We start from the raw sequence: 19,742 nt of genomic DNA, 5'->3' as shown, positions 1-19,742 counted from the left end.
AGAGCCGTTTCCTGTAAGTGACATTAAAAATGATTACTCATAATGCTGGGCAAGTATGAGATTATTTTAAAAGCTAAATGATAGATGATTATTACACTAATCTGTTATGATGACACAAAGTTGAGAATAAAATTAAGATATTTTGGAGGTAGGGAATTCACTTTCACTCTGTGTTTGGGATATAATGGTCAAGACTTAAGTATAGCAATACATTTATATTCTACCTGTACCTTAGGATCTTCAAGTACTAGCAAAAAAATAATATATATCGTCTGTTTTAAAGGAAGACTTTTTTTCAGATACTCAAATGGGTGAACCACTATTAACAATATTTTATTAAGGAATCTGACATTCCACGGACTAAAGGAAATCATGAAAGAATTTCCTTCTCAATGAAGTTTCTTTTAGGATGAAACCATTAATAGCTGACTCATCAATGGCTCTAGGGCCTTGCGTCTAAAGCAGAGGTTCTTAACCTGAAGTCCCTAGGAAGAACCCTCTGGATGGGTTAAAGGGTCTAAAACTCCATGAAATTTATACAACAGTCTGTGTACCTGAATTTTTTTTTTTAAGAAACTGCATAGGTTTCACCGCCTTTTTTCAAAGGTTCAAAAGCTTAAGAACTCTCATCAAGAGACAGAAGAAAGCAGCTCAAGAGCCCCATGTTTAAATGTTCTCTGCCTCCTCCCATCCTATTTATCAAAATTCAAAAAATGAAAATTCAAAATCTCACTCTAGTCAATTTCAAAATTCTCCATTAATTTTTTCAAAAGAAAAACAAAGGATTGAAATTATTTCAAGATATATCATTAAATTTATGAGATCATATTTTTTCGATCAACTCTTACATACTGAATCTTGTAGAAAGGCAGTGTTCAATAAGTTCTTATTGAATTAATAAGCAAAATCATACAGGCAATAGTACAATTTTATTCTACAAATTACACCATATACCCAATTAGCTCTTAAAAAATAAACTTACCTATCAAAAGGTAACTCTTGGGCGATAAGGTGCAACTTCTGAATGATATCTGCTGCCTCCTTTATCTATTAAAAAAATAAAAGCAATAATTTAAAAAATCCTTATACGTGTCAAAAAATAGTTTTATATTTGAAGATAGTAATATACTCCTCCTATGTATACCCATAGACCCTCACCCAAATAATTTTCTTTTAAAAAACACAACAAATAAAATCTTGTGAACGACAGGAATACATCCGGGGTATCACCAATGAGTCAATAAAACATAAACATTTGTCTTTATGATACTGAAATCTTGTGATTTTATAGTGCCACAATTCCTTCTGAATGAAAGGAGAAGTTCAAGTTTACCCTGAAAAAATTCAAATCATCGATTGCTGAAAGCAAGTTTAAGATCTTCTGAGTCTATGAAAGGATAAACAAGATTTACAAAAATAATTCAGACCACACTGCTGCACAGATCCCACTTTAAGTGACTAAAATAACAAAAATGCCTGTCATTTAATGAACATATTAAGTTATAAAACTTGTTCTAAAAGTAAAGTTTAATATGAAGTCTCTTCAATGAAATATGGTACTGAAATGTGTGTACTTATTCAAGTTGTGAAACTAAATGTTTAAAGCAAGGGGTCTAAAATTTTTTAAATGCAGATACTTGTGCTTATTCAAACTAATGTATAGGGGAGTCACATAATGCTTAACTTTTTAAAACACATTTCAAGTAAGTACTGAGTTTATTTTGGCACATCTTCAGTAAATGATTTTATGGTCATTAACTTTCTTCTACACTAAAAAAGAGAGACTCTTACAAACATGAAGAAAGAGCTGAGAACATTAACATAGACCTTTCTGAGTATTCAGTGAAGTCTGGCAAGCAACTATGGAAAACAAAAGCAGGGTCAAACAACATCGTTGTTGCCAAATGATAGTGAATATAGATAGCATTTCTGCTTCAGTTGTCTCTTCTCTCCTAGTCAGCATGTCACTGTCATTTTCAGTTACCAAACACTCACTCTATCCTGTTGCACGTGGCCACAGATACCACTGTATCACTTTTCAACATGCCATTTAGTTATACTAGCAATGCCCATTCTTTTCTCCTTACCAATATCCCCCTTCAGAAAGAACCTGCTTGATACATGCTTTATGCTTCCATCAGGAGTCTGTTCTTCTTTAAGAGACAGAAGTCCTCATTATGCAGTGTTTATAAACTTCACTTAATGTAGTAAGAAGCACAGCAATGAATAACACTTGATTTTATGGAATTTCCACGTATTGTAAAAACTTTCAAGCAAAAGTATCTCTTAAGGTCATCCATCAGTTAAAATATACTGTGAGTACAAAAGCTTTCAAAACTACAACCTAGTAATTTGCTGTTATTGGTGTTAGGGTGAAGTGAGAGACTACCTATGCTAACAGTATTAAAGATAATCAGGGCCATCAGGCATTATCTACATGAAGAACAATAAGCTGTGATTCTAAGGAAAAAACAACTAACATACTTCACAATGACAGAGGTAAGAGGGAATATACACTATGGACATGAAAAAGGTTTTTTTTTTTTGAGAAAACTAAAAGATTCTGAAAAGCAAAGATTAAAAAAACCAAAAATGACTATAGAGCAGGAAGAAAAAAGGAGTAAGATGTGCTGATATTTATCCCATTCTAATTCTTTCCACAACCCCACACCTCCCTAGCTATATGGGTGATTTTCCTTTTCTTTCCATTGAGAAGGTGGCTGGCACAGAGTGCAGAAATTGTTTAAGAAAACAGGAATATACAAGATGAAAGAAAATGTTATATGGAAGAGAGAGAAGCAGAGGAGAGAAAATAAGAATTCGCTTAAACACTATTAGTCTATACTTGCTCCTCAAAAATTAGATGGCTAGTGACTGAGTGAATGAACCAGCAAGAATATAAAGATTCTTTTCTTTCAATCAAAATGTTAAAAATTATGAAACAGTAACCCCAAGAAGTACACAGTTACTTGAGGATAATTAAAATGTTTAAAGAAAGTGTAAAGAACATAATTTCATTATGCAAAACATTGCAAACAGTACAAATCAGGTTACAATATGTGTAATCAGTCAATTTCTAAATATTTATTTTTCTCTAGATTTTAAATGGCTACCTTGAGCTGCATCAAATAAACAGACCAACTCACATTGGGTAAAAATATCTGCATTTTGCTTATAACAAAGCAAAAATACACTACACAATTCAACAGGTATAATCCAAGGTAACTCAAGATATACGACTTGAATTATATATAATTTTTTATATAAAGAATATTTTTATACTATGTTTAAATATATACTTTATATTACAAATATGTATATTTATATTTAGGAAAGCATTCTATAAATTATCCTAAAAGACAGTTCAGTGTTCAAGCCCCATGTGTGTATATGTATATTCTTACACATAACAATCACATAACTGTATAAAAGCTAGGTATTGCCAGTGTTTTACGAACATTAAGTATGACAATGTTCTTAATGTTAATCTTATCGGTTCTACTTTCTATTACAAATTCCTGAAACTTACTCTTTAAAATATTGTCTTTTCTTTAGAGGAATTATCTATACATATGTGACCATTTTTTTTTCAAAGATAAAACTATAAATTCTAGAAGCCTATATAGTTCCTACTTAACGAAAAATGTGCTGCCTAATTCAAGGTAAACTTCAATAATACTTAGCTTTTAACATTCCACTGTCTGAGATTTCCCATGGAGTAAACTTGAAATAATTCTGTAAGAATGCTTTCAACACATTAGTAGATAAGGTTACTATGTGCATATGCTATCCATAAGAATGTATTTTTTCATGCATTTTGATTTTTCCTCTGAGGGGAAGTGAGCTGAATAACCTTCTTTCAAGATTGTAGAGCAGCCAATACCATGCATACTTAGACAAGGATTAAGTGACTAGTGCTATGAAAAAGATTAACATAAACAATTAATTCAGATTTTTCATTCTCTTTGGTCCAAACTATGCTTTAATTCTCTGTAAGAGATCTTTATTCAAGTAATAAAAACTAGAAGCTCTAAATTCCTTGCACAGAAAGATACTTCAGCTTATCAATTATTTAGGTCAGACCACCCCCTCACCCAATGGAATGTAACTACTAAATTCTGTTAATATTAAAAGTCAATTATGAAAAATAAAATACTTATTAACAGTTAACTCAACATTTCTAAACCATATATAATTTCATAAACAAAAATGCCAGACAATCCAATTAAAAATTCAAATATAAATATTTCATCAGCAATCCGTAGGTAAGTGTAGATTTCAGAATAAAAACTTTTAATACGTCAGCTACGCAGTAATTTGAGGTCTAACTCTGGAAAGTAATAATTATAGTTCATAATTAAGGCATTGTTATTAATGCTGTAATTTGCTTTTATCCTTTTGACAGTGCTCACCTTTTCAGAATTTGTAAAAACATCAGATTTTAATTCTCCATCTAGAAACTCATTAAAGTATTTCATCAGTTTCTGAGCCTCTACTGCCCGTTGTCTGGGTGTGTTTACCCCCTCCAACTGGTCTCCAAGGTGACAGACCTTGGTTGCTACATAGCTGATGTGCTCATCCAGTTCTTGGAAATGTTGGAAGGCAACCTAGGAAAAAATGTATACAAGTATAAAATAAAGTCAGAAAACCTAGTCTACAAGTTAATTTGTATCAAAACTAAACTGCCAATCTCATCACTACTCTCTAACTTAGGTAACTAAAGATAATATAAAGCATTGCATGCGAGATGATCTAGAAAAACAATTCATGCCACATGATCTAAAAGTTTTTTAACCAAGTTGCAGACTTTTATACCTTTAACTAGGAAAAGAATCATATTTTATTATGAATACATTTATTAATCAACAAAACAGCAAGCTACCTACTTACTAGCCATCCTAACAAAGTTCCTAATACCATTTAGTCCTAAGTAATGATTCTGAAAACAATAAATTTAAGTATCAAAGGGATCAGGCATCTGAACAACTTGCTTTCTACTACACTAAAATGTAACAGACACTGTCAAAAATATGTAACAGACACTGATTAAAAATAGAGTAACATTTATTTTAAATATTTAAAGAGTAATTCTTATATTATAAATAAGGTAAAATGATTCTTGTCCCATTTTGAAAACAGGAAAGACTTTAACAGTTATTCTGCTGAGGTAAAGGTACATGCTTCCTAGAATATTCTTCCTCTTTTCCAAGGGTACCTGATTGTTCTGGAATAGGTGAAAATTATGTACAATGAATGCCTTGGAATTGTCAATAACAAAACTGCTGATAATTCAGTATATTACTTTTGTTCTAACCTTAAACTGGGGGGTGGGGGAGCTGCAAACATATACTTAAGATTTCCTCTGTGCTAGACACTACTATAAGCATATTACATGTTTTACTTATTTAATCGTTACAACAACCTCTTTTATAGATAAAAAACTGAGGCACAGAGGTTAAACTGCTTGAGATGACAGCTCAAGTGGCACAGCAGACTGGGTCCAGAGCTTTTTTAGATTAACTATTAATACTATTATTATTACCAAGGGGAATCTGCATTAGAAGTGTTTGGGATCTATCACCTTAATTACTTAAAAACATATTTTCTATCCTAGGTAAACTACTGACTTTATTAAATACTTTTTAATAGTCATATATACTTAAGTGAAGGAATCTAAATAAATGAAATCTAAGCAGAAATCATCTTGCTAATCCGTAACACTAAACTACAACCAGGCCCTGGGAGGCAGTAATGATAAACAGCTCCTCTAACTACAGTTAAAAATGGCAAACAAGTTCCATACCAGGCCTAGGTTGTGAAAGAGGGTCAGTGGTTCCAGATCAAGTCTAGGGCTTAAGAATGGCTAAGAAGGTTGGCCTACTTACCCCAGAGTCACTCTGGTGATCTAGTTTTACTCCAAAATGGACTGAGGAAGAGTTCTGCATACACTTTAACCAGTTCCACCAGAATTCTCCTGAGGACACACACCTCATGACTTTTGTGAAACTTCTCAGGCCAGGTTTCCTCTAGGGAAAAACCTGATCCAGGTAATAGTTGATCTGGTAATATTACTTTGCTTTATGATTAAATGAGAATGCAAATATCTAGCTAAATATCCAAGCTAATCATGAGCCCCTAAAAATACAGGTCTGCTCAAGTGTCACTCTTAAAGAGTCTGCATTGTTAGAGGGGATGCAAGGACCACACTGTACTGGATACCACCCCATCCTAAGAAGGGAGTACTGTGATCCCAAACCAACACTCAGTAGCAAGCAAGTGTACCAAGAATGCTGGATAACCATTCATTAACATTTTTATTCCATGACATGGGAGCAGTATAAAGAAACCTTAACAGTTACTGTAATTTGACTAGACTTTTTTAGGAACTTAAAACTGAAAGGAAATAAAAATATTACAGCCTATATAAACTATTTATTATTTAGCTAAATGTTTACCTGATTGCTTTTCTGAAGCTCTTGTACCTTCCTGGCAAATTCCTTAGCTTCTTTCTGACACTGTTGCTCCAGTTTCTCTACTTTCCTTTGAATCCTTTCATCCATTATCTGGAGTTCTTGAATATGATTTACAAATTCTTCTAATAATCTAACAAGGGAAAATTAGAATATGTATCAATCCATCTATAATTGATCATTAGGAACAGATCAGTTCATTTATAATTGTAAATGAAGTATTAATGAGCATTCCTGGAGGTAGGGATGACTCTGTTAATTTCCTCCATAGCATCTTACTAGGGATTATTTCTAACTTAAATGAAAACATCACCTGGAATCTCCATTAACCACCAGAATAGAAATCAATTTTACAGAAATAATCAAAAAGGTAAAATGTACTATATAAAAATAACACTGTGCATTCCAGGGTACTGTGAAGTTCTGTTCCCCCAATTTACAACTATACTTGAAGCAACATATTCAACATGTCTTATTTTAGAGGTATAACCAACCCTTTCTAATTTATTACTAACTAGAGAAAATATTAAATTCTTATAATGCAATCAAATCTCTTCTTCTATATCACTTAAAGTCCTTCTCTAAGATAAAAGAAATATACAAGGAAAAAATAAATACCAAATTTCTAATACTTCTTCCTTTTATTGGCCAGTTGTTAACTCCCTTTATATGAGTGTAGAAAGGAATTTCAACAGTCACCTCTATTTCAGACACAAACTGGTACTAGATTGGTGTATGAAAAAAAATTTTTTTACTTCACCTTTTAGGATCAAAAGCTTCAGGTCCCCCTCTAGAGCCTCCTCCCGGGGTTCTCCATACAAGACGTTCAATATACTCATCTGCCACAAAAGGCTCCTAGTTTACAAAATAAGTGTTCTTTTTAAAAGTTTCATAGTTGATAACACTACTTACACAAATTAAACAGATTATACTATGTGAGAACTTAAAATGAAATGGAATTACTATTTAAATATATCTATATTATTAAAATATACAAGGTTTTTTCAATTAAAAAAACTTCAATAAACAAATTACTTAATGAAAATTAGGATATTAAAATATTAAAGCAGTATTATGAGCAGAAGCATCCCAATGGAAAAACGAGCAAAGGATACAAACAATTCATAGAAGAAATACAAATGGTCAAGAAACATGAAATATATACAGCCTCACGAGTAATCAAATAAGGTCAAGTTATCACTTTTTTTTTTTTACCTCACAAACTGACAAAAGGTTTTTTTTCTTCTTAATTATATTATGTAATAATACAGGAGTGGGTAAGCTGAAACTCAAACTCTCATTATTGTTAAAAATATTAACAGGCACATTATTTTTGGAGGACAATAGGTAACAGTTCGGTAACAAGAATAGTACTACAAATGCTCATACCCTTTAACCCAGTAATTCTACTTTTAAAATTCTAAAGGAAAAGCAGATATGAACACAAAATTTTTGTAATATTATATATAACACTGAAAAAGTATTTACATAAATATTCAACAGTCATTATTGAAAAATTATGAAACTTACAAGATGAAAAATTATGTTCCTATTAAAATCATGTTGTAAAAAAATTTAATGGAATGAGAAAAAATGCTAACATATAATATCTGATTTTTTAAAAGGATAATTTTTTCTGAATTTTCTCAGAAAAAAATAGTAAAAAAGTAATATTAAGAGTGGAAGCCCAATCAAGAAAATAAACATTCAAGTGTTTACCATTAGCTGGTAATGCATTTTTTAGACTAATACACACTGATTTAAATATTTTCCGTATTACCCTCTTTCATGCAAATAGATATATTTATTGCCTCCCATTTAGCATGTAACTTAAACTGGTAGCATCTGGTACCAGTTTAAAATCTTGCATCCATACAATTTTCCACTTGTTAATCATATTTTAAAAGCGTATTTTCACTGATAAACATTCAGTGAACAGTAAAATTTTCAGTGTCAAGCACTTTGCTAGGCTTTGGAATGAAACGATGTATAAAATACACACTGCATCCTTGACAAACTAATAGCCTGAACAGGGAAAAATATCTAAAGAATGCAATAGTATGTGATAAGTAAAATTTAAAATATGTGCACAAACTTCAGTATTAACATTGTTGAGTGAGTTGTTAACTCAATAAATAGTTGAGCAATGGAAATGGGATATTCATTAGTTCAGCAATTAACTGTTTTTTAAACTGTAAACTGTAAAGTTTACTGAACAACTACTCTGTACTGGGCACTGCTGTAGGCACTAAGAAAACAGATATGAATTCAATACATAGGTCCATGCAAGGCCTCACAGAAATGATCTTCTACGTAAAGATGCCAACATCAAACAAGTAATTACAGAAATAACTAATTACAATTGTGATAAATGTGAGAGAAAGAAAAGTACTGAATGCTTGAAGAATATATAATAGCAACAAAGATGATGGGAAAATGGTAAGGGATAGAAGATTGGCAAGAAGTGGGTGCTGCAACAGTCTAACTTTATGAGGACAAAACACTTAAGCTGAAACCAGAAGAAAGAAAAGTCAGCCAGACAAAAATGGAACAAAGAGTTTTCCAGACCTTTACAAAGAGAAGATAGAATTTAATGCATTACTGAGGAACTGAGAAGTAAGTATGGACTAGATCACAAGGACCACATATGGAAGGATGCAGAGAGAGTTGACAGTTAAAACCAATAGATGACAACCTGTCCTTTTATCATCATCATCATCAATTGGAACTCGAGAGAATGGTTTATCAGTCTGATGTGAGAGGAGGACTGAGACGACGAATTTCAGTCAGAGTAAGAATTACTATCAGAATAAGAAGAGGAATACCAAACAAGAATAACAATTCACATAAACACTTTAAACGCATTTTTTCATTCATTACTCTCAATAAGACCTGAAGTCCTATTCTATCCCCAGTTTATAATGAGGAAACTGAGGTTTAGAAAGATTAATTACTTGCCCAAGATAACACAAGTTGTAAATAGCAGAGCTAAGATTTTAAATCACTGTTTCCACTGCTATATGAAACCTAATGGCAACTTTGGAAAACTACAAATAGTCCTTTGTGCCTAAAGTTAGATGGTAGAGATAAGAGGTAGAGCTAAAAAGGTGAAAACTGCCACACGAAGGCATATACACATCATCAATTTTGTCTTTTAAAATTTCTACTTGTATTTATAAACACTCAAGTCATATGACACATCAGTAATGCAAGTCAATGTTATCAGAAATGGGTAAACTGTTACAAGCCTATCTGTACATAAAATCCATTGTCAACTTTCAAACTGGTACATATTTTATAAGAAAACCATACAGCTTTTATGACTGTTAATATCACTAATTGCTAAAAAAGTAAACATCAAGTAGCAAGAACACAAAACAATATAAGTAGGTGTTTAAAAATTTCAAAGACTTTTTATATTTTACTATAAAAGGCTCTTTCATAGTGGTCAAATAACTGAAAAACAGCAGTTATGTTAATGAGTTTCTCTCAAAAGATTTCTATTATAGGAAATATAGCTATCTGATATGATCAAGGCATGAAAAGTAAACAAGATTGCTAGCTACTTAAAAAAAAATTTGCCCAATTAAAAAATGGGCAGAACTAAATAGACATTTTTCCAAAGAGGAAATGCAGATGAAAAGATGCTCAACATGACTAATTATTAGAGAAATGCAAATCAAAACTACAATATGATATCACCTCACCCTTCATGCAGAATGACTAGCATCAAAAAGAACACAAAAAGCAAATGTTGGTGAGGATGTGGAGAAAAGGGAACCCTCATACACTGCTGGTGGGAATGTAAATTGGTGCAGCCATTGTGGAAAACAGTATAGTGGTTTCTCAAAAAACTAAAAAGAGAACTACCTTATGATCCAGCAATTCCATTCCTGGGTATATATCCAAAAACAAAAACAAAAACACTAATTTGAAAAGATACACCCCAATGTTCACAGCAACATTATTTACAATTGCAAAGAGATAGAAGCAACCCAAGTGTCCTTCAACAGATGAATGGATAAAGAAGATGGAGTATACACACACACACACACACACACACACACACACTCACACACACACAATGGCATACTATTGAGCTACAAAGAAGAACAAAATTTTACCATGTGCAACATGGATAGACTTGGAGGGCATTATGCTAAGTGAAATAAGTCAGACAAAATACCACTTACATGTGGAATCTAAAAAATACTACAAACTGGTGAATGTAACAAAAAAGAAGCAGACTCACAAACACAGAGAACAAACTAGTGGTTACAGGGTAGGGGGAAGAATATAGGAGTGGGAGAGTGGGAGGTACAAACCATTTGGTGTAAGGTAGGCTACAAGGATGTACAACACAGGGAATTTAACCAATACTTTGTAATAACTGTAAAAAAAAAAATGTAAAAAGTAAAAAGTTCAATTCAGCCATATGCTGACATGTGTGGAAATTAAATCCTAAGGATGGGTGAGATATCCTGCAAAGTAAAAACTTTGGCCCTCAGAAATACAATTAACTCATTTAGCAAACATATCATTATTCAGATAATCATACCTCTAGTCTACCTCACTTCCGTTGAAACAGAAGAGTTGACATGTCTAACAATTCTTAATTTACATATATAAATTGGGAAAAATGACGCAAAGAAGTTATGTTATAGTTACTTAGAAATCTGAGTACGTGAAATACTTCTAAATAATGAGAAGACAATGATGACAGCTTTTTATGTGTTTATTATGTGCCAGATATATGCTTAGCACTTTACATACTTAATCTCATTTAATAAGTACTTACAAGTCTATGAGGTTGGTTCTTCTAAAACTGATTCATTTTATACTTGTGAAATTGTGTGATATAAAAAGGTTATTTAATCCAAGGCCACATGCACTTATCTGATTTCAAAAGTCCAAGTCTTCACTTCTGGTAAAAATCAACAGCTTTCTCTTTAAAAAGAGGCTAAATTAATTTATGAAGTAGTCAGCTCTTCAAAAGTCCTCAGTACTTCCACTAAATAACTTTATACAGTAATTGTGTTCCTTTTCCCTGTCATTTTTTTGCTCAAACATAGTTGTGTAAATATAGTTATGTTATTAATTTCATTTATCAGTTATTAGGTAGTTTCAGTTTTCATTTAAACATGTTACACTGTTCATTAATTTCAATATACCAGTTTTATTAAATTATATATGCCCCAAAACTTATAAGTCAACAAATAAATATTACATATATTATATGACATAGGGAAAAATATGCTAGTATTTTTTCACATGAAATATTCTCAATTTTCTCAAAATACAGTATTCCTTCATTCAACAAATACTAATTGAGAGCCTACTACATGCTACATACTGTTCTAAAGACACAGGAAATAGCAGTAAACAAGGCAGGAGAAAAATCTGCTCCAATGGATTTCATGGAGAGTGACGGATAAATGAGCAAATAATGATAAAGCAGTAAGAACTATAAAGAAAACTAAAGAGGATACAGAGTGATGGATAAGAGTGGAATTATTTTTGATAGAAGTGATCAAGCAACACCTCTCTAAGAAAGTAAAATTTGAGCAAAGAACTTAATATAACTAAGAAATAAGCAATTTGGGGAAGGAATGCTCCAAGTAGAGGGAACACGCTTAGTACGCAAGTAATGACATGAGGCCAGTGTGACTAGAGCACAGTGAGTGAAGGGGAAAATAGGTGTGGATAAGGTCAAGAGAGGTAATGAAATTCCAGAGCTTGTACCAAGGTCTTATTGAAAGTACCATGATATATTCCCTGCTGTTGACTGAAGAAAATGCTAGGCTCCCAGGAGGAAGGACTCTGCAATATGTTGGCAAATTTATGCAGTAATGATTCCACTATTCCTTTCCCCTAAAAGAGCTACAACCATTTACTTAAATAACTATATACACAGAGAAGGGGAATACTCAAACATTTTGAGGTCTGTTGTATACAGGGTCCTAGTTGACATTAATAACTGACTGACTCAAAGCACCATGGATTCAAGAGAGTGAGGACATATGGGAATCAAGTAATAAGCAGATTTCTAGCCAAAGTCAAGCTCACCATTGGTTCAATGGGCCATTAGCCCAACTAGCGGCCATTTCCCAAGGCCGCAAACATGTTTTCCGGATAGAAACACTTGATGGCTGATGCACCGACACTGGATCCTTGGTCTATGGAGTTTGGGGAAGTCCAAGTACGAGTCTCTGAAATTGCCGTGCCTACTCAATGTAGTAAACAAGTGGAGAGGCAAAAATCAGTGCCCCTCTTAAAGTTCTAAAGTAAGGATCAGCAAATTTTTTCTTAAAAGACCAGATAGTATTTTAGGCTTAAGGGCCATAGAGTTTGTTACAACCCTTCAATTCTGCTTTTCTAATACAAGTAAAACCATAGACAACACAAAAAGAAGCAGTCATGGCTGTGTATCAATAAAACTTTTAAAACAGGCATCTATCCCACAGGCTATAAGTTTGCCAACCATTGATCTAAAGAAGGTAGGAGTGATGTTACCCATCATTTTTTCATTTAACTCATCAGCCTGGGTTCTGCAAAAACCAGACAAACCCTGGAGGATGACTACTTCAATAATCAACCAAAAAGTAGCCCCAGTACATCTGCCATGCCACATGTAGTATCTCCCAGCCTTATGTGCCCAACGATTTGGTGGATACATTTTTTTTGATCCCTATCAGCAAAGAGACAGTTCATGGTCACATAGAACTGGCAATAGTATACATTTAGTTTTGCTTCAATGCTGTGTGAACCCTCTTACCCCCTATTATAACATGATCTGTACCACATGGACATTCTTCAGAACACCTTGTTGATCCATCATATGAATTAACATCATGTTAATTGGGCTAAATGAGCAAGAATTGGCTAGCACACTGGAGAGGCTTGGTAAGACACATGTGCTCCAGAGATTGAGATACATATCCTACAAAGATTCAAGCAATAAAATTTTTAAAGTAGTCAGGGGATGCTGGGACATCTCATACAAAGTAAAGGACAAATTATGATACCTTGCACCTCCCACCACAAGAAAGGACACACAACACCTGGAAGGCCTTCTCAGATTCTGGAGGCAACATGTTCCACACCCACACTGACACATATATCAAGTGACAGAAAAGCAGAAAATGGCTCTGTCGAAGTAGGGGCCATACAACCTAGCAGACTCTGTAGTATTAAAGAAATTAGTATTTACTAAAATATTAATCAGTGCCAAGAAACAAGGTCATGTGGAGTTATGGCAAGCCCCAGTAGGATAATCACAACACAAATCCCTGGATGGTAAAGCAAGATCATGCCATCTGCAGCAGAGATTATACATCTTTTGAGAACAATTCCTGATGTGGTACTGTAGCCTGGCAGAGATGGCACCTCTGACCACAGGACACAAAGTGACTATGCATCCAGAACTATGTAACAGGAGGTGGGTTCTAACAGACTCCCCAAGTCATTATGTCAAGTGGACCCAGGAACTATCTACCATAAGATGGAAGTGGTAAACCCAGGATCAAACATGACCAGGACCAGAAAGCAAACTACATAAGCAAGTAGCCCAAACGCCTATGTTTTCCACTACTATTGCACCAGCACCCTTCCCTCAATTCACACGTATGGCCTTATGGGAAATCTCTTAAAACCAGCTGACAAAGAAGGAAAAAGCATGAGCTTGGTTTATGAAGAGCTGGCTAAGCATGTGAGTGCCAACTGAAAATGGACAGAAGCTGCAATTACAACCTCACCCAGCAGCTGCCTTGAAACTCAGTGGCAAAAAACAAACAAACAAACAAAAAAACACAAAAAAAAACAAAAAACCCTCCCAAAAAGCAAAGCTTTGAGAAATACACCTGGTCATCCTCTTGGGTGGACAGAAAACTGACCTGAGGTTAGAATATATATGGACTCACAGACAATGGCAGAAGGCCTGGCTATGAGAGGAAAAAGACTGGAAGGAAGAGAACAGGGAAATTTGGGGTAGAAGCATGTGAATGGATACATGAGAGTGGGCAAGAAGTATGAAGATCTTGGTATCACATGTTAATATCCACAAGAAGACATCTACCATGGAGGAAGAAATAAACAACCAAGTAGACAAGATGACTCTGTCAGCTGATACCAGCCAGTCTCTGGCCAGTATTAGCATATTGGGCACATGAACAGAGAACACAGTACAGAGATATTATAGCCCCAAAAGTGTGAGGTCCTACTTACCAAAGCTGATCCAGTTACTATCAAAGCCAAATATCTAGCTTAAGAGTGACAGAGACCAATTCTGAGCCCCTACAATAGTCCCATCCTTTAAGTAGACTCATCAGCCATATGGTAGCAAGTTGACTACACTGGGCCCTTTCCATGTTGGAAAAGTAATTCATTCTAACAAGAATAGAAACATTCCAAATTGGGTTTACCTCTACTCAGAGGAAGTGTCTGTTCCCCTGGCACAGGATCCCACATAACAGACATCCATCCCAAGGACCCACTTTACAGCAAAGGTGGTGACCATGGGATCCACTGGTCATATCACAAACCATACCACAGAGAAGCTGCCAGTCTGACAGAGCATTGGAAGAGCCTACTAAAGTTATAGCTGGAGTACCAGTTCAGAGACAATACGCTATGAAGATGGAGCACTATCGTCCAAGGTGTAGTACACATTCTGAATTAAAAACTTCTATAGCATGCTGTGTCCCCAGAAGGAAAAACACATGAGCCTGGGAACAAGGAGTTAAAGTGGAAGTGGCCCCACTTATCATGACTCCCAATTTATTCTTGCTATTCTTGCAATTCTAAGGTATACAGGGTTAGAGGTCTTAATCTCCACACGGAGAATACTTTTGTCTGAAAACATAGTAAGAGTCCCAGTAAACTGTAACTATGAGTGCTGCCTGGGCACTTTGGCTTATATTCAGGGAATGAAAGACAAGAAGAGGAGTGACCATCTTTGGTCATTATCTGACATTATCAGAAGGAAGCAGGGCCGCTAGTACACACAGATCCCCTTGCAGGGATCTCATGAAACTCCTTGAACCAATTCTTAAAGTGCGTGGACAAGCGTAGCAACCCTAGCCTAAAAGTATGGTAACTGGTTAAGCACCAAGAGCAGCAGAGGTACTAGCTAAAGGTGAGGGGGAGTCAGAATGGAAAGTAAAGGGAAACTGCAACAGTTGCAACCCAAGACCAGGTAGAACAGTAGGGGCCCATAACTCATCCCACTAACCAACTTCTTCTAATTCCCTCCAGGATAAGGACCCCAACTGAAGTGCTGCAGGAGCTAATCCCCAAATGTATACAAAGACATGGAGTCTAGTGGCACAGGGGTGGTCTGTGGTAGACACAGTGATGTGTCACCCAGATCTCCCTTCAAGAAGGGACTTGCCCTAGCTGCTAGCAGCACTGTAAGCAGAGAGCCTTCACCTGACAGTATTTACAGAGATTCCCTCAGCTGCAGAGAACTTCACCCAACAGCATACTTTTCACAACGTGGTCTACATCCAGTGACCATCTGAGATGGGAATATAAAGGCCTTACCAAGTTGGTCAAAAGCAGGACAACTCTGACAGATCATTTTAGTTCCAGAACTCCCACAGGGGCCATCAACACTGTTACTGGGCCAGCATTGTACCTCTACTCCTGAGGCCCAATCTTGCTTCGTCACCCTGCCCTTTCATACACATTCATCCTAAGGGTACTTCCGAATACATATCCTGCACACTAAACTGTCTCAAAGTCTGCTTCTCTGAGAACTCAATCTGCAACACTGTAGTAGTCTAGACAAGAGATACTAACAGATGAAGGTGGCAGTGGAGGGGGTGCTGTAATATGGCCAGGTTCTTGACATTTTAAAGGATGTACTCATACAAAGTGCTGATGGATTGGATGTGGAGAAATATTTTAAAAGGGAATCATGATTACTTATAGAGGTTTGCAGCCTGAATGACTGTGTGAATGGTGGGTGGTGCCATTTATCGAGACAGGGGAAAGACATGGAAAAGGGAGTGGGGAAACAAAAGATTTTTCTGCATATGATATGTTGAATATGTCTACTAAATACAAGTGAAAATGCAGAGCACATAATCAGAAAAATAAGTTTGTATTACAGGGAAGAAACTGGAGCTAGACATAATTTTAGAGTTATTTAAAAACCTCAGAACTAGATGAGATCATCTAGGAAGCAGAAGAGCATGCCAACATTTGGAGATAAGAGGAGGAAAGGGATCCAACAAAAGACAAAGTTAAAAGGGACCAAGAAAGGAAGAGGAAAAATTAGGAAAACAGTATTCTGGACTCCAAGGGCAGATTTTATCCTCAGAGGCAATCAAATTATCACAAGAGTTTAAGATAAATCAGCTACTGATTCCAATGGAATGGAAGTTCCAAAAAAAAAAAAAAACCAAAACAAAACCTTTTCTACTTATAAAACCAAACAAATCCCAGTAACTTACTTTCTAATGCTTAACATTGCTGCAGAGGCATTTTGAATGAGAAAAGGATAGCCAAATTAATTCTAAGAACTCCAAATGACTAAGCCCTCCCAAGAGGACACTCAAAGAATTGTAAACAATTATAAACAACCTGTAAACAGTTCCCAAAATTTAAAATTTCATGAAATTGACAAAGGTATATCTTAACCTCTATGTTACTATAGTAATTAAAAGCAAAAATGGCCAAAACAAGAATCTAAGTAGGCACTCTGACTAAGATACTATATTAAATCCAACTTTACACAATTACTGTGTCGATCTGTTAACTGAGTTCGTATTCTGAATGTTCATAAATGCTACCAATTGTAGTAAAAACATGGGGTTTGTTGTCATTTCTATTAAAAATTAAGACTTCAAGCGCTTGGATAGGAACATAAATCCCTAATTTAACATTGTTTCCTTGAGCAAATTCAACCAAACTTTTATATTTTCTTATAGTATCTTTCCCAAAAATAGATCCAATAAAATATGGTATAGCCACCCACAAACTCAAAGAAACTATATTTTCCCCTAGCCTAGGTAAAATAAATAAGTAAGTAAGTAAGTAGGTAAGGCTTAGAGGATTTCAGAAAGAAGTATTTCTGTGTCCTGTTAAATCAACTAACAACGTGGGTTCAAGTACTACCTATATAAGGTGTTTTTCTCAAATTCATTGTGTATACCACCACCAAACTAATCTTTAAAACACAGTTTCCTTTTAGTAGCAAACTTCCCTATGCAATTCCTAAACTATGACGTTCACTCTTAAGGCTACCCTTCAAAGATCTTCTATTACACTACCTAATCAAATTTCTTTGCACCCCAAAATGAACAGGCACACTATCATCAGCCTATTCTAGCCTTTTCTTCAAATCCATGCTACTTCTGCTTCCTTACCTATGACCAGGTAACTCATCCCACAAGGCTACTCTTTCTCTTCCAATAATTCAAACACATTTATAAAATTACTAAAAGCCCAGCTCAATTCCCACTTTCTCTTTAAAGTGTTCCTTCCCTACATGATCTCCATTAATTTCTTCTCTTAAACAATCCCTATGAGGCTTAAAAATTCAAATCCCAACACAGAACATATTACTGCCATTTTGTCATTTACTGTTTTATAATTACTCTTCTCCAGACTTAAACTGAAAGCAAGGGCAGATTTTGTGATACATTTTTCTTGCTTTCCAGCTGTGGTCAATAGAATAATGTTGGGCACACCATAGGTGCACAATAAATTAAAATACTTATAAAAAGGGCCATGGCCAAATCCCCTGCAAAGGATCTCAAGACTTGCCCCATATACCCAAAACCAAAAAGGCAGAACACTAACACCCTCATGCCAGAAATAAAGAACACACATTCTATGATGCAATAAATCCAAGATCTTAACAGAAACCAAATATGAATTTTATGCAATTCTGGCACTGGAACTAAATGAATTTTACTACATCTGGCTTCGCTTTTTAACCACATTCGATTTGATTTTCAAGAGACTCTATGTGTTTCATGGTGGATTTAAATGAATTACACTTATTGAGTATTGATTCTTTTGAAAAGTACAACAAAATGTTTCATCTTGTCTCAGATTAGCAAAATGGGATTCATTCTACCCACAGAAATGTAGAAAGATAAAGGATACACAAGACAACTAAAGGACTACGTCTAAGGGTTCTAGGAGCATCTCTGTTCTAGTGTTTGGTCTTTGACCCTGGTTCCTGACACAGAGCTCCTAAAACTCTTGTAATTTCCTTAGTGATAAGGCTGATAGCTGCCTACATGAACTCTTAAATACCTTGGAATTTCCTGGATGATAGGAGTGCTTTTTGTTCTACTGAAGCAACTCTTGGTGGGCTCCTGGATGGGGGCTGGTCACCAAAAGACCAAGCATGATCAGAAGCTTGGAACTTTCAGCCTCACCCCCTATCCTCCAGGAAAGGGAAAAGGGCTAGAGATTGAGTTAATAATTGATTATCCCTAAAGTGTGTGGCTCAGAGAACTTTCAGGTTGCTGGACACATCAAGGTGCTGGAAGGGTGGCACTCCCAAGCAGTGCATGAAGTGTTGTACTCCTTCCCCATACCTTGCCTTATGCATCCATCTCACTGTTCCTGAGTTGTATCTTTTTATGATAAACCAGTAATTCAATTAGTAAACTATTTTCCTGAGTTCTGTGAGCCATTCTAGCAATTTACTGAACCTGAAGAGTGGGTCATGAGAATCTCCAATATATGGCTAGTCAGTCAGAAGCACAGGTGACAACCTGGACTGCAACTGGTATCTGAAGTCAGGGCATTCTTGTGGGACAGAGCCTTTAACCTGTGGGATCTGATGCTACCTCCAGGTAGACAGTATCAGAATTAAAGTGAATTATAGAGCGGGGTGAGGGTACAGCTCAATGGTGGAGAGCATGCACAGGTCCTGGGTTCAATCCTCAGCACCTCCATGAAAATAACTAACTAAATAAATAAAAAACCTAATCCCGTTCCCAAATAAATAAATAAAGTGAACTGCAGGAGAGTCAATCAGTTGGAAAACTGACTTCACTTGTGCAAGAAATCCCCACACATTTGGTGTCAGAAGTGGAGTAATACTGAGAGTAGCAGTAGAGTGTTGAGAGAAGGAATAGTACTTTATTTTCTTTCACTCTCCCAACTAGATTTTTAACTGAAAAGAACTTTTAACTCCAGTACCTGGAAAGATTTTTGGCCTAGGGTAGGAAAGGTAAGGTACATGTTTGCTGAATGAGTACATTTTCTCATATACATGATACTGTAATTAGTGGCCAGGTTCCACAAACA

The 19,742-nt window shown here is 35.3% G+C and overlaps 1 protein-coding gene across 4 annotated transcripts in view; it reads right to left on the bottom strand.

Moving 5' to 3' along the window:
- EXOC5 (exocyst complex component 5) overlaps positions 1–19,742 on the bottom strand; it is a 50,392-nt gene that overhangs the window by 26,569 nt on the left and 4,081 nt on the right. For all 4 annotated transcript variants that reach the window (XR_012507509.1, XR_012507510.1, XR_012507508.1 and 1 more), the window contains exons 2-5: positions 7,231–7,325; positions 6,456–6,603; positions 4,413–4,607; positions 983–1,047 (exon numbers count right to left, since the gene is read on the bottom strand). Coding sequence is in view for 1 of the 4 variants with exons in the window: in XM_074365473.1 (XP_074221574.1) it covers positions 983–1,047; positions 4,413–4,607; positions 6,456–6,603; positions 7,231–7,325 (503 nt within the window). In the remaining 3 variants the exon portion in view is untranslated. The remainder of the gene's footprint in view (positions 1–982; positions 1,048–4,412; positions 4,608–6,455; positions 6,604–7,230; positions 7,326–19,742) is intronic.

This window comes from Camelus bactrianus, chromosome 6 (assembly GCF_048773025.1).
Source record: "Camelus bactrianus isolate YW-2024 breed Bactrian camel chromosome 6, ASM4877302v1, whole genome shotgun sequence".
Classification (NCBI taxonomy): domain Eukaryota; kingdom Metazoa; phylum Chordata; class Mammalia; order Artiodactyla; family Camelidae; genus Camelus; species Camelus bactrianus.
Note: the sequence above shows the minus strand (reverse complement) of the source record. Positions and strands in the feature narration are given on the sequence as shown.